The sequence below is a fragment of the Chenopodium quinoa genome, unplaced genomic scaffold (genome assembly GCF_001683475.1).
Source record: "Chenopodium quinoa cultivar QQ74 unplaced genomic scaffold, ASM168347v1, whole genome shotgun sequence".
NCBI lineage: Eukaryota > Viridiplantae > Streptophyta > Magnoliopsida > Caryophyllales > Amaranthaceae > Chenopodium > Chenopodium quinoa.
In genome coordinates this window covers 1,858,008-1,873,086 of record NW_018744239.1, presented here as the reverse complement: position 1 = coordinate 1,873,086, position 15,079 = coordinate 1,858,008, and the positions used below count along the sequence as shown (strand labels likewise).

The window sequence follows — 15,079 nt, the reverse complement described above, 5'->3', positions numbered from 1 at the left end:
GTTGACTTTTGTTGACTGGTTTGGGATTGAAGAAAATAAAGACCTCCAAATTTCGGATTATTCCAGAATAATCTAAAGTTGGGATTATTGTACCATAATTAATGAAAGTTGGGATTATTTTTTTCTAATTTTTTTCTATTTTAATTATATTTAATTTGTCTAAATTAATATTAGCCTTGTATCAATTGAATGTTGGTGTAGTGGTGATTGGGACTACATTTGGTAGTGAGAACCTATGTTCGATCCCCCACAACAACAATTGAGAGGGGATTGGAACCTAATTACCCAAAACTAATCCCCGAATTCAGACTAGCCCAAAGGGTGAACCAGGTGAAATACAAAAAAAAAATATTAGCCTTGTAGGCCTTGCTAGTCATATGTTAGTTGTTTGTTTGGGTTGGATTGTTGGAGTCTAGAATTGTAATAGTAATAATCCTGGTTCTCTTTCGAACTTATGGTGTTTGTTTGGGTCTTGATATATAATTGGGCTGCCTGATTCATGTTTTATCTCTGGACATTTTGCTTCAGTATTGGGTTTGGTTTAAATATGTTTGACGGGCTGGCGAACGCTACATGAGCTTGCAATTGCCAAAATTGGATTCAGCACTTGGGCTTCTCTTTAATGTGGTACAGGGGCACAGCAAGTAGAGGTAGTAACTACTACAAACCAAGTGGATCAATTGTAAAGGATTTGGTCTTAATTAAGTTGGTTTTAATTAAGTTGGTTTGGATCATATTCGCATGAGATTTGGGTTAGTAGTAAAATTATAAATTAATTTTAGTCGCATTTTCCTTGGGTCATTATTAGGGTCCCTAAGTTAGAGACGTAAACCTTGCGAGTACTTTCATGTTCATGTTCCTTAAATTTAAATGAGCTCAAAGCTTTCAATCATCTCAAAAATTTATTCAAATTCGATTTGTTTAGAAGGTTATAGTGTTCAAAAAAAAAAAAAAAAATGATGAATGATTCATTTGTAACTCGAGCTAAATTTATAAATGATTTTTTTTAAAAGTTATTTTTTTATTTTGATTATTAAATACTAGGTAGGTTTCTTATAATTGAAATATACACTTTTTGACATGATTAAGAATGAACATTTACTACGTACTACCTTTATTTCTCATTATTTGCAACAAAACGGTATTATTTTTGAGACAAAAAAAAATAAAATCATATATTGCAAATAATAAAAAAAAAAAAAAAAAAAAAAACATAGGTAATACAGAGTACATAAATGCATTTCTCATGATATTATTATGTGAATGAGTGTGTGTGTGTTTTTTTTAATTTTATTTATTATTATGTAAGGAAACGGTGAGCTAGCTATGCAACATGCAAACGAGAAAAATGTACAAAAGAACTAATACCATCCTTACGTCAAGATATTGAAGTTGTGGTTGTATGATTTAGAGGCCAAAGCCGAACTATCTAAATAATACTATGAAATTATTGAAGTAACATATACTATACACTTAGGAATTAATTGTAGTGTGGTCCTTATTTTTGGTTTGAAAGTTGTAAATAAAGTAAGCTTGTGAAGCATCATTTTCTCTGGTATGTATTTCATTGAAAAACTGTATTATGAATTTATTAAATTATAAATGAAACGGTCCATCAAAAGGGTGCAAGTGCAACTCTCAAGCTTTTCTTTAAAGTCTTGAAAGTGAAAAGGCAAGAAAAAGCCATTAATTTTTTTTTATTTTTTTTGAAAGACAAAATAAAAAAAAAAAAAAGCCATTAATTTAAGTAGATATATAGTCACTATTTTTAGGCTTTGTTCGTACAATGCGTGGAACAAAGCCAATGTACTAGTTAAGTTATGTTCTTTTTTATGAATAATCATTGGCTTACATGCACCATGCAGATAGAGGCAACTAAGAGCAATTTTTCGCTCATTTAATATTGTTTTGTTCATTTGAAGGTTTAGAAATGAGCAAATGAATATACGGAGTACAGAGTATTAATTATTTAGTATACCTACCTCTAGTAACACCCGAGTGGATTTAATTTTATCCGAAGTTTTTAGTCCTACAACTAGTAAATATTAATCATGCTGGAGTTTTCGGTTCAAGGCACTTGGATGTGTTTTTTGCTCTTGGTTTCCCACCATATATTTGTTTTCCATGCTTTAGTTGAGTTTTGTTTGCTAGAGAGACCCACTAATGGTCCCAATTTTAAATAATTGGAAGTCGAAATCCTAAAATTCTTCTAACTATAAATGAAAAAATTATTGGAGTACATAGTTTTGATTAAGTATATTATATATGTAATGTATAATTAGTTGAGTTCAATAGAAGAAAACAAATTATCAAATGATTTAAGACATACGGTCACAAAATGAACAAAAATTAATTATCATTAAAAAAAGTCCAACTAAATTGAGTCTGTTTGAACCAAAATCATACTTCCTCCGTCAGTGACGGATCCAAAAATTTGAAAATAGGAGTCCAAAAATTTTTAAACTTATAAAACCCAAAAAATTGGAGACGTTGATAATATTAATGTTTCAACATTGCATAATATTTTTACTTTCTAATTCATCTTTAGTCTGTAAGTTTACATACATCTTAATCACTCTTTTCAATACACAATTTTAACCTTAAAAAAAAAACTTTAATTACGAGTAAGTAACGGCAACAATAACAATAACCCCAAGTAATTATTTTTACTTGTGTATAAATCATTATAGAATTAGTGTCAAAAGCACAAACGTTGCAATACTTGCAATATTTTAAATCCGAAAATAATATATTATTTGCATGCAATTTTATATGGAGAAATGTATAATTTATCTTTTACAAAATCAACTTTTTAGAATGGGAGAGCAAAAACTACAATATGAGATAGATTTTTTTAACACGCCTTAAGGTTTCAAAAAAAAAAAAAGAAAAAAAAAAAAAATTCTCCAATGTTGGCTATGCTACGTAAGTATGCGAAACACCATAAATTTTGGTAACAGGAATACAGCTATTTGTGGTTCCCAAATAGTCATTGTCCAATAAAATTACTATTGGTCCCTTCTTTGAATCATGTATATTTTGTAGGGAACAACATTATTAGAGCATAAATTGTTCATTGAACCTTCACTATCAACTCAAACTTTAGAGTAAAATAATTATATTTTGATAGGTTGATATGATATCATAACAGATTAAATTAAGCTAATCATCCACTAAAAATGTCAAACTTCATAATCTAATCTTATTCTTTTAAGGAAAATGTTACGGATTACGTCAATTTATAATGGACTATGGACTATGGAGAGGTCAAGTGTCATTTCAAGCCCAATATAAAACAACTTCAGGACTCAGGACATACCATTTTTGTTTACTTTTATTTTGATATGTCGTGGTCAATACTAGGCGTGCAAGATTTATTTTATTAATCCTATTTTTTTTTTATTATTATATTTAATCGCACCTATTTTGATCAACAATATGGAGTATATTTTATTAACATTAAGATTAGATTATTAAAAGTTGATATTTGAAAATATATATTGAGATGATTCTAACAATTAATTTTATAAACATATTTAAACATTTGTATTATTGTATATATAAAACATAAATATTTTTCAAAGTGGTGTACATAAATATTGCAAAACTCAAAATAGGGCACTAAAAAAAAAGGAGGAATTACTTATTGTCATAAAGTTGTAATAGCACCATTCTTCTCACTTTATTTTTCATAGGTTTAATAAAAATGTTGATATTAATTCAAATAACTCAATTTTAAAAATAAAATAAAGAAAATTCAGATTAAAAAAATAAGTTAAAAAAAGGTATATAGTTGAAAACCTAAAATAGTAATGTGCCCAAATTCTTAATTTTAAAAGCTCTATTCTCCTGGACTTATTTTTACATGCATCAAGAATATAAAATCTTACTTTCTAATAAGTGATTCATGGAGCCTGATGTACCATTCACATAGTACATCCGTGTAAAAAAAATTAAAAAAAAAATAATAACAGGAAAAAATATTGTATAGAGATGTAATGAACATTTAGTTAAAGTGAAAGGAACATGGTGTAGAATTGTAAAAAATATATATATATATTTAAAATAAAAAGAGCATATTGTTAAAATGTAATGAACGTAATAAAAGAATATAAGAGATATATATATATATAAAAAAAAACAAAAAAAAATATTAATAACAATGAACATGACACTATTTTATAAATAACACGCTCTTAAATAACATTCGTTATCTCCATGTTATTTATTTGATTGTCAGTGTAATGTATTTTTATTTGTGACATAATATTCATTTTTTGATGTGAAATTTTATTTAAATTTATCTTTAGATTATGGGGGGGAATATAAATAAAGTTCCTTACATAATATTATCATGTTTTTTATCGCAAAATACAAGTTTATATATTTGATAAACGAAACTGGCGTTTATATAGGGGTATTTGAGTCATTTACATCAGTAATGTGGGGGTAGTATTGTAATAGAACAGAGGGGTGACTAGGAATTAGAGCCACGTTAAAATATTTGATACACGTATGTTAGTTGAGGTGGTCTGCTGTCACTATCATTGATAGAGTCAACCCGTTTGACGAATTAATGGAGAAGTAGACGACGTTAGGGTATTCAAAGTAAAGAAATTGGGACAATTTTAATTGCAGTAGGAGCTTAAGTAAAAATAAAAAATAAAAATTGCAGTTGGAGCTTGATTGAGGTTGAACGATATTGTTGATAAGGGTTTTGCTGCTGCACGAATTGAAGAGCGTATTGCGGAATTCGGCTCTCATCAGGTAATTCGAATCCTGAATATAGTAATTTTTTGTTGTTTGGTATTGCATATTGCGGAGAATGCCTCGCCGACCGAAAACAGATGTCAATGCTCCCGCAATCTTCACTTCCAGCTTCAAAGACAAGGAAAATTGTTCATAGGCGGCTTTTAAGGTGCAGACACTCATCAACCACCAACAAAAAGCTTTAAATGACATATTTGTCAGAGTAGGAGTTACTTTAACGTCGTGATTTTGGAGCGCCAGAGATATGTCCCATTTTAACCTATGTGGAAGTACACACAACAACCAAACTCCACCATGTTCGAAGTTCAGACGAGTCAGAGGTGAATCAGACGCCAACGAGGACTATATAAACATAGTAAGTTTATCAAATATATAAACTGGGGCACCCTCGTTTTTTATTAATATTATGGATGTCCTTTTGATATACAAAAATAACATAAAGTTGGATGTTCTTTGTAAAATAGCTATATGTTCTTTACAAAACAAATATATGTTCTATACAAAACAACTACATGTTTATTCCCCCTTTTATAAAAAATCATGTTACATCCACCTCCACAAAGAAAATTTCACTTACTAAAAGTTACATGATTTAAGTTCCCACTCTACCCTACTAATTAAAGTCCTTAATATGCTTATCCAATCAAACCAAAATATTGATCTATAGATAAAGCTAAGGGAAATTTATTCAAATTACAAGCAAAATATATTGTATCCCAACCAGATATTATGCTATAGATTATTTTATCAGATTATGCAGATTGTAAATTTGTAACTAGTTATTGTTGGTTAAATATTATTGGCACGAGGACCTTTATTCTTAGGAAAAAAATATTTTAATAATCTCAATTTTAGGCAATTTACTTTGAGTAAATCAAGCTTTCGATTATTGTGAAATAATAATCCCAACTTTTTGTGTTTTCTTTCTAGCTCATCAACTTGTTACAACAGGTGAATTGGACACGTATCAACACATGGTTGCTACCAGCCATATACAATGGCTTCCCCCTTCACCGCCCACCTCTTCCCCAACCACAAATTACACTATCATAAATGACGACCCCCACCCTCAAAACAAACTCCCTCCTTTCCCCCACATGGCCGGAAACCACTCATATCATTCAGTGATTTATATGGGTGGTTTCAGGGAGGGAGGAGGGCGGCCTTTTGAGATGAAGGAAGGTAGGGGTTGTTTTTGGTGGTTTGGGGCTGGGGAGGGTGGTGATGGGATATGCCCTAGGCCCGCAGGTACTTTTTTTTTGGACTAATCACAAGTATTGACACATGGCAAATATATACTTCATCCGTTTTTTTTTATTATTGCACCATAAGGGTTGGGTACAAATATTTTGGTAGTTGAAAAAAGTATGAGAGAGAAAGGTAAAAATACAAAATTGCCCATGTGACATATTGATAAATAAAAAAGTAAGTGTGAAAAAGCAAGGGTATGTTGGGTATTTGTAATGTGAACACAAATAATTTTTTTCCTAAAAAGAAAATGGTGCAATATTTGTGAAACTTTCTAAAAAGGCAAGTGGTGTAATAATAAAAGAACGGAGGAAGTATATTTTTATAAAAAAATAATAATAATAATAAAAAAATTAACCCTTTTATCATGTTTCTGATTTTCGGAACTGAAGAAAGATAATACATCCTTTAGTTAAGATTATTTTAGAATAACTGAAGTTGTGGTCACTAAAAGTAAATAGATTAAAATTGTTGGGATTATTAAAATGAATGTTTCCTAATAAATGTACTCCCTACATATTTAAGTATTCGCAACAATTTGACTTTGACATATCTATATATTAATTTCACTTATTTTACTGATATGTAAAATTAAATGTTATTATTTTTTTAATATAATATTGAATTAGTTTCAATAAATACTTGCCAAAAAAAAAAAGTCTCAACCTATTTTTTCGAATATTATTTTTAATAATTTTTATTAATGCATAAATATATACATTTCTCTTACCTACAAAAATTGCATATATTCAAGTCAAACTTGTGCATTAGGACTTGTACTTGTCAAAGTACTTTCATTATTCAGAAACGAACAGAGGAAATTCCTAACTTATAGACCCATTACAATATTCTTAATATTAAAAATTAAACCTATAAATTAGGAATTTCCTATGTTCGTTTCTATCAAGTCACAAGTGATCAATTTGGAGGTGATAGCTAATTTATAGACCCATTACAATATTCTTAATATTAAAAATTTAATCTATTAAAAAAAATGTTAAAAGTTTAACCAATTTAATTTGCATTTTTTAAAACATGCAACTACTCTTCTTACAATTTCTTTAATCATTTAGACGGGTTATGACTGTAATATTCTTCCATGCAACGAAACATCTTCTAACTAGATTACTCATATAATAATTAGCCATTCTTTTAGAGTCATCTTCCTAAATTGTATAGTTAATTAGGGAATAGTGGAATACCAGTAAGTTACCATTAGTTTTCGGCAGGGTACATAGCGTGCTGTTTTACATGCATATGTGTAACTTGATCGATTAATTTCCTTACCTCTAGCTTCGAAGACAATCGTTTGAGAGAAGCAAATACGGTTGAAGATTATGTAGCCTCTGTGGACTGTGGTACTACTGATACATCATAGAGATATGTCGATCACAAGCTAGGAAACCGACTTATTCCAATAGTAAGTTCTCTAACTTCCTCCGTTCCCAATCAATTAGGCGACGGTTTTGAGAGAAGACAAACCTAATAGTAAAACATCATGCTTATCCCCCCAAAAAAAAACAATCATTTGGTATATACCTCCTCGCCACTATTTTAGCTAATGAGTAACCTCATACACACATATTAGGGATAAAATAGCATGAATGACATCCAAATTGAAACTATATATATGTGTATTTATTACGAAGAAGATTACATATTTACATATATAGTCCATCTGAAAAATACTAAAATAATACAATTGTAACCTATTAGAGGTTGCATTACATATAAAAAAAGTTACATATATATATAAAGATACAAACCAAAAATTACAATAGTAGACTAAATCTTGAACCCTGAGCTACTAGCAACAAGCTAAGCACTAAAAATTAAATCTAATTAAATTTTGAATACAATATTTTGTGTCCCTTAGATAAAGACAATCATTCAAATGATTAATTAATATTTAAAACTATATATATAATTAAAAATTATATTTGTACTAAAATCCAGTACTAGGCCTGCTAGCAGCTAAATTAAGATCTTGGTGATGGTATGAAAAATGCTGCTGATATGATGACATTGAGGTGCTACTACATTCCCCAACAACCTCTCTTTCATTATCATAATTATTAATATTCCTAATTTCTTGTTGATGTTCTTCTTCATCCAACTCTTCTTTTGCCATCTTTTGGGCTGATGGTGAGCCCAAGAACTGATGGGCCTCCGGCCCACAATGTCCCGTGGGACCTTGGTGGGCCGGATCAGGCCCCACCGAGGGGAGCTTCGATAGGAGGGCCTCGAGGCTGCTCATCGATGGGGTGATCATCCTCACCATGGGTGACTGGTGTTGTTGTGGGGCTTGGGCTTGGTTGTAGTACTCGTATTGTTCCATGAGTTGGGTGGTAGGGCCCATTCCCATGGGCCCTCCTCCGCCGCCTTGGTAGGCCCACATTTCGGGCGGGATCCCGTACCCATCAACGGGCCTTATAGATGGTGGGAACGCGGCGGAGGAGGGGTGGGGTAAGAGCACCCCCGGGATGCTCTCAATGTAGGTGAACTTCTTCCGAAGCAAAACGACGTAGCTTAAGTCCTCCACAACCTTGTTTAATGATCCAAGTTGTACCACGCCTTCTCGTACCGCTATCAAGGCTATAGTCTACATAAAATTCAAATATGTTTATGATGTAATGAAATCAACCAATTTTGTTTACTAAAATTATATACAAGTACAAATTTCATCTAAAAATAAATGTCATAATCATCATCATACTATAAAATTACCAAAACTTTGACTCATCAATTCCAAATTTTCTTGAATTTGGGTCATAAAATAATATATGTATACATATAGTACTAATAATGAAAACGTAACGATACTACAAAAAAACTAATTTTGTTAGATTTTGAAAATCAACAAAACATACTTCCTCCTTCCAAGAGCTAATTGACCTAATTTGATTTGAACATAAGATGTGACAATTACCAAAATTTAACAAATATAGTATGATTTCAATAACACCTATTCCGTATAAAACAATAAAAAAAGAATAATCATTTCGTCTAGATTTCTATACTCCCGAGTATTAGAATATTAATACAAAACTATCAATGTGATATTAATTTTGGACGCAGAGAGTATAATTTTGTCAATTTATCTAGTTGATACTACCTTCCCATAGAAAAACAAAAAGAAAATAGCGAAGAGATGATAATACCATGATACCCGACTGGAATTGAGCTTCCCAAGTCCTTGGTTGCTGTAAAATGAGATATATACCAATAATGAATCTTATATTCATAAAACTATATATATATGTATATTTGATCTCAGAGATAAACCTTCTAATTTATCTTTTCTCACAACTTTATGTATTAAAATCTGTGCTACTTTATTATTTTACTTTTATCATTTAAAAAATAAAAGAAAATGATTAAATTGTGAGAGGAGATTTATTCAGAGCAATTATCTCAGAGAGAAACTTGAATTTAATATATATATATATATATATATATATATATATATATATATATATATTCGAAAATGCAAATTAAACGAACTAATTAACAATAAATTAATTATAAAATAATCTTAAACTTACCGCATCAGCCGAATTATGCCATGCAGACAAGAAGTTAATTTCTTGGTTTTCATTTGGTTCTTTGTATATCCATTTATGACTATGATCTGCTGCTACTTTCCCAATCAAACTGTCACATATTAAAACCATATAATAACATAAAATAACTGTATAATCTAGGGTTAACTATAATATTAATTAAAGAATGTTATTTAATAATACCATACCCTTCACCGTAATTATAAATTTCATGGGACATTTTGAAGAAAAGTTCAGGTTGTAATCCAGCTTGAAACTGCTGAAATTGTTGATCACCATAATTGGCAGTTGACGATGCTGATGAGCTCGGATAATCGCCGCCGCCACCGCCATTGCCAGAGTTCATCTCAGCGGTGGTAGACGCCGAAAAATTGCAAAATCCATCTTCCCATACTAATATCCTGATCATAAAATTGACAAATCAATTATCACATACATCATCTGTTATTGTATATATATTTATATGAAATATTATTTTGTGGACCGACCATATGATAATAATTGTAATAGTGCAATGATTTATAAGAGATGAATAAAATTTAATTACCAGTTTCTTCTGTTGCCTCGAGACCTATCATAAACTCCTCCATGGGTGTCCCATCTATAAAAGGAAAAAAGAAATAGTATATGAGAGATCGATTAAGCTTATGAATTTGTAGTTGTTCTCGTGTACATCTAAAATAGTCTGGTAGGTAGATGTACCATAAAATTATAAAATGATCAAAGAAAATATAAAAATCCTTAGGTACACCTAGTTTGAGGTGTAGGTATATCCGAAAACAAGATAGAGATCGATGCTAAGGGTGACCAAAGATGAGGAAAACAATAGTGAACTTGTTAAATTTGCAACTTTTTTTTTTCCTTTTAGGAGAGAGAGAGACTTACTTGGGAGGAGGATAATTTCTAGGAAGGATCCTCCAAAAAACAGCATAAACCCATTGAGAATTGTCTTGGCAACATAAACTCCTCAAAGTGTATTGTAAAAGATGAGTCACTGCTAGTGGATTTAAATGTTCTTCCATTTTTAATTTTTTTTTTTTTTGAAAATTTATTTCTTTCTCTCTCTAGAATTATAGCTTTAACTTCTCTCTCTTCTTTTGAGTTGTTTGATTTTGGTGATTTTGATTTGGAGAGGGGAATAAGTATGTAGTTGATCTCTATATCATATCCCCCTTTATATAAGGCTACCCCAACAAGAATATCTCACATTTATATTACTTGCTGTATCTCACTCTATTATTTTTACTTTATTTTTAATAGGCAAAAGGGATCAACAATTATAATCCAACTATTACAAAACGTGTGATAGTACTATCCATTAACTATCAATCTAGCAACCTATCCATTATATTTTGATTTATAATCATATAGTATAAGAAATTATAATTATACTAACTTTTACTTTGATTGATTTACAGGTGAATATAAAAGGAATATTATATGGAGTATTTCTAACAAATCAAATATTTATTTTGTGTACAAAAAAAATGTACTAATTAATTACTAATACGGAGTATAAAAAAACTTGATCACGTATGTATAATAATGTATGTGGTAAATGACCAACTTAATTAAAAGTGTGTTTAAGTTTATGGTTAAAACAATGAAGCCCATGATTGGTTGTGTATAATAAGGAGTAAGTAGGGTCAAAACGTCCCACTCTCTAATAGCTATTAATGAGATAAATCACCAATAACCTTAATTTTGTTTGCCATAATGATTTGTGATAGATATTATATTTAGGATAATATTTGTCGCAGATTAAGATATATTAAATGTATATTTTGTAAGTTTATCGTATCTAGGATTCCTAACGTGATTAGGCCTAGCTTTGTAAACTCTATATATTTTATCAATGGTACACACTCTAATTTGAGGAGTTTTTCCGAAATCTAACATGGTATCAGAGCCTAGGTTTTATATCTCAAATTTTTTATTCTTTTTCCAATTCTTTTTTGGTTTTTACTGTTTTATTGGGACCTTGCCTTCTTCTCCTTCCGCAATTTATTCAGTTAAATTGAGTGGATAACATTATTCCACACAAAAGGCTATTTTAGTTAAATGGTAAAGCAAAGTATGGACTATGGAGTCTACTCATTAATTAAATACTTATTAGAGCCTGATTACGTACTGACCTGGAATTATGGATACATATTTAATTCAACATTATATGCTTTAAATCTTTAAGTATATATCAAATTATAAATATACATTTTATAAGAATTGAATGAATTAAAGACTTAAAATTGATATCACTATTACTTGCATAACAAGAATTGTTAAGCATAACTTATTGGCTTGTAACGCTCACAAGAAGAAATCAATAACGGAATGTATTGTTATATTATGGCCCTATTCGACAATAGCTTTTCATGTATAGTTAGGTTTGATTTTTGACCAAACAAAACTCTATTGTCAATAAAATTCAGTATTAAGACACTTGTTTAGTGGTTTGGGTGAAACTAGCAATATTTTCAAATATATCATTTTCTTAACAAATATTAATTTAATTTAGTAGCATGTAAAATCATATAACAGATATTAACAAATTCTCATCATGATTTCTTAAAATTAGAAGAGTTAATCAATACTCCGTACTTCACATGAAGAATACGTGAGACTATTATTTATGGCAAAATTATTTTTTATGATATGATACGTAGTACAATGCAAAAAAAATAAATATAGGATATGATTTGCAGCCAATGATAGGTCTCTCTCTCAAATTCCCGGTTTCCAACAACGGTCTACTCCCGTTCAAAGATTTACTCATGAAAACAACTATATCATCATTCATGCATCAGCCTTAAATTGATGGACCAAACCTTAATTTTCTACACTAAAATCATCATACATCATCAACAACATCAAGAAACATCTATCCATGCATGATTCTCATAATTTTATAAAGTTGTGAGGGAGCATGTATGGGATATTCTATTATACACTTGGTGTGTAGACTGTGAAATTAAATATTAAAGGAGGTGTATGTAATGTAGGTTTTTCTAGTCTTCTAGGTGCGATAATGACTTTGTTTGACAATTGACTATTGGCTGTTTAACTTGGCTTGTTTGTTTGACTGTTAGTATTGACTGTTGGTAGTGGTTGTTTGACCATCTGTTATATGTAAATATGTTTGGTAAAATCAGCTTTTAGTTGTTGGATGATGAAATTACTAGTTATTCCCTCCGTCCCTAAATTACATTCCTCCTTTCTATTTTTGGTATTCCAAAATTACATTCCTCCTTTCTATTTTTGGTAAGTTTTTTTTAGTAAATCAACTCTCTTTTTCTGTTTTATATTTAATGTTTTCTCACTCATCCTTACCTAATCTCACTCATAATCCTTGTGCCAAATTACAATGAATATGATTGGTTAAAAATTTTCAATTAGGAGCATATGTGATTGGTCCTTTTTTTCAAAGGATTGATGACATGTCATGAGTAATAACTAATCTATCTTTGTACTTCTCATTGCATTATCTAATTATTATTATATGTCTTATTCTTTCCTCCTTATTTCCTGTGTAAATTTCCAAAGAGCAATGTAATTTAGGGACGAAAGGAGTATTAAGTAAGGATAAAGAAGAAATATGTTTAATGAAAGCCAAAAACCAAAACCAAAAAATTAGTAAGACTAGTTTTTTTTTTATTTTTGGTGAAAAAGTCTGCTTTTCAGCTAGCTAAAAAGCAATTTACCAATTTATTTATTTTTTGGCTATTTGACATGGGAAAAAAAAAATGCCAGCCAAAAACCATTTACCAAACAAAGTCAATATGTTGGTGTGAGTTTGTGACCGGGTAAGATATGTGTTGTGTGGTTGTATCATTTATATATATATATACATATATATATATATATATATATATATATATATATATATATATATATATATATATATATATATATATATATATACATTGGAGGTGTTTATTTAGGGCATGTTCTCATTAGATTATTTTCAGTTTACTTCAGCTCCTAATTTCCTTCTCTCACAAAATATTTATTTTAGTTCAGCTCAGCTCTAATAAGTTCAGTTCAGTTAAGCTCTAATAAGTTCAGCTCATTTCAGTCTATGAGAACAGACCCTTATTGAATACAAGAGATTATTTGAGCACTCGTCCTTGAAAGTTAGAAATTAAAGTTCATGTATAACACGAACATATTAGGTATATAACTTATTGGACAAGGTATATTACTTATAGGACATTGTTTAGTAATGGGTGGCATTTTGAGATTAAAAAAGTTTTGTGAAAGTAAGGTAAATACAAATAAGTTGAGAAAAGTTAGAGTTATTTTATGAGGACATTATTTGAATTTAGCAACCAATTACAATTAATAAGATCAAGTAATTATTAACCTTATTTTCCTTACATAGTTAAATGTACTAGTGAACTTACTATTTATTTACCCCTAGTCTCTGTAAAATTAGGAATTAGTTAGATTACAATTGAAATATTATTTTAGCCCTGTTGTCCTTGACATGGTGCACAACTATGAGCTAAAAGTACTAGCAGATAAACTAAATTAAGTAAATAATTATTTACTTAGGCCCTGTTCTTTTGAGCTTCTGGGCAGAGCAAAACAGTTTTCAACAGAGCAGACCAGAGCAGGGCAGAGAAAAGCAGGTTGAAGTAGCTATTTTTAAGTACTATTTTTAAGCAGAGCAGAGCAGATTGAAGTAGAGCAGATTTCAGCATAGCAAAGCAGAGCAGAGCAGAGCAAAGCAGCTCTAAAGAACGGGACCTTAATGATCTTGAACTAAAATTGTCTCAAATTTGGTTTCAAAAAAAAAAGTCTCAAATCTATAAATATGGAAGAAATTATTGAACTTTATGTATGATAACTAATAATGTATATTACATACATACATACATACATACATACATACATACATACATACATACATACATACATACATACATACATACATACAACAATGTTTCTATGTTACTATACATGTTAGTCACCTTGCTTAATCCAATCATTAAACTATAAATCTAATCAATCATTTGTAAAATTTATGAGGTGACGAAAAAAGTTATTTGGTGTATTATTCATCTGTTATACAAAAGTTTTAAGAAAAGATAATATCTTCGACTTACAATGGCTAGATTATTGGTAAAAAGGCTTAGTATATATGTATGTATGTTCCTATAAGTTAATTATATGGAAGATGATATATGGGTGAAAGAAGGCAATAATAATGATTGAAAATTTGGTACAAAGCATTTGGTTTGAGTTTCTTTGTCATTGCACCTTCTTATCTTTAAGTATACCAAATTAGTGAACTACACTTTTTTTCCTATATTGAACTTTGGCTTCAGAGGGAAGATTATTATCTCCTACACAGTCAACAAAACTGTTGAGACACCAACATATGCGGTAGAAATTAAAGCTTTCATAATACTATATATTCTACTAATAATAATACTTGGTATTTATTTTTCTTCTTCTTTTTTTATTTGTGGCTCCTTTTTAATCTTATATTATTATGC

At 29.9% G+C, this 15,079-nt stretch overlaps 1 protein-coding gene across 1 annotated transcript; it reads right to left on the bottom strand.

Moving 5' to 3' along the window:
- Window positions 1–7,638: 7,638 nt before the first annotated feature.
- On the bottom strand, window positions 7,639–10,884 carry LOC110694113 (protein RICE SALT SENSITIVE 3-like). The gene is made up of 6 exons (XM_021871277.1): window positions 10,467–10,884; window positions 10,129–10,182; window positions 9,770–9,982; window positions 9,564–9,672; window positions 9,180–9,221; window positions 7,639–8,620 (listed from the first exon to the last, which is right to left on the bottom strand). Exons 1-6 carry the CDS (start codon window positions 10,601–10,603, stop codon window positions 7,964–7,966), a joined length of 1,212 nt encoding a protein of 403 aa, XP_021726969.1. The 5' UTR covers window positions 10,604–10,884; the 3' UTR covers window positions 7,639–7,963.
- Between the last annotated feature and the right edge of the window lie 4,195 nt (window positions 10,885–15,079).

Bases quoted from the DNA above. Each gene is read 5' to 3' on its own strand.
- LOC110694113 (XM_021871277.1), bottom strand. From the start codon at position 10,603: ATGGAAGAACATTTAAATCCACTAGCAGTGACTCATCTTTTACAATAC. The intron at 9,673-9,769 runs GTATGGTATTAT...AATATGTGACAG, and splicing joins ATTTATAATTACGGTGAAGG to TTTGATTGGGAAAGTAGCAG. The intron at 8,621-9,179 runs GTATTATCATCT...AATTTTATGTAG, and splicing joins AATTCCAGTCGGGTATCATG to ACTATAGCCTTGATAGCGGT.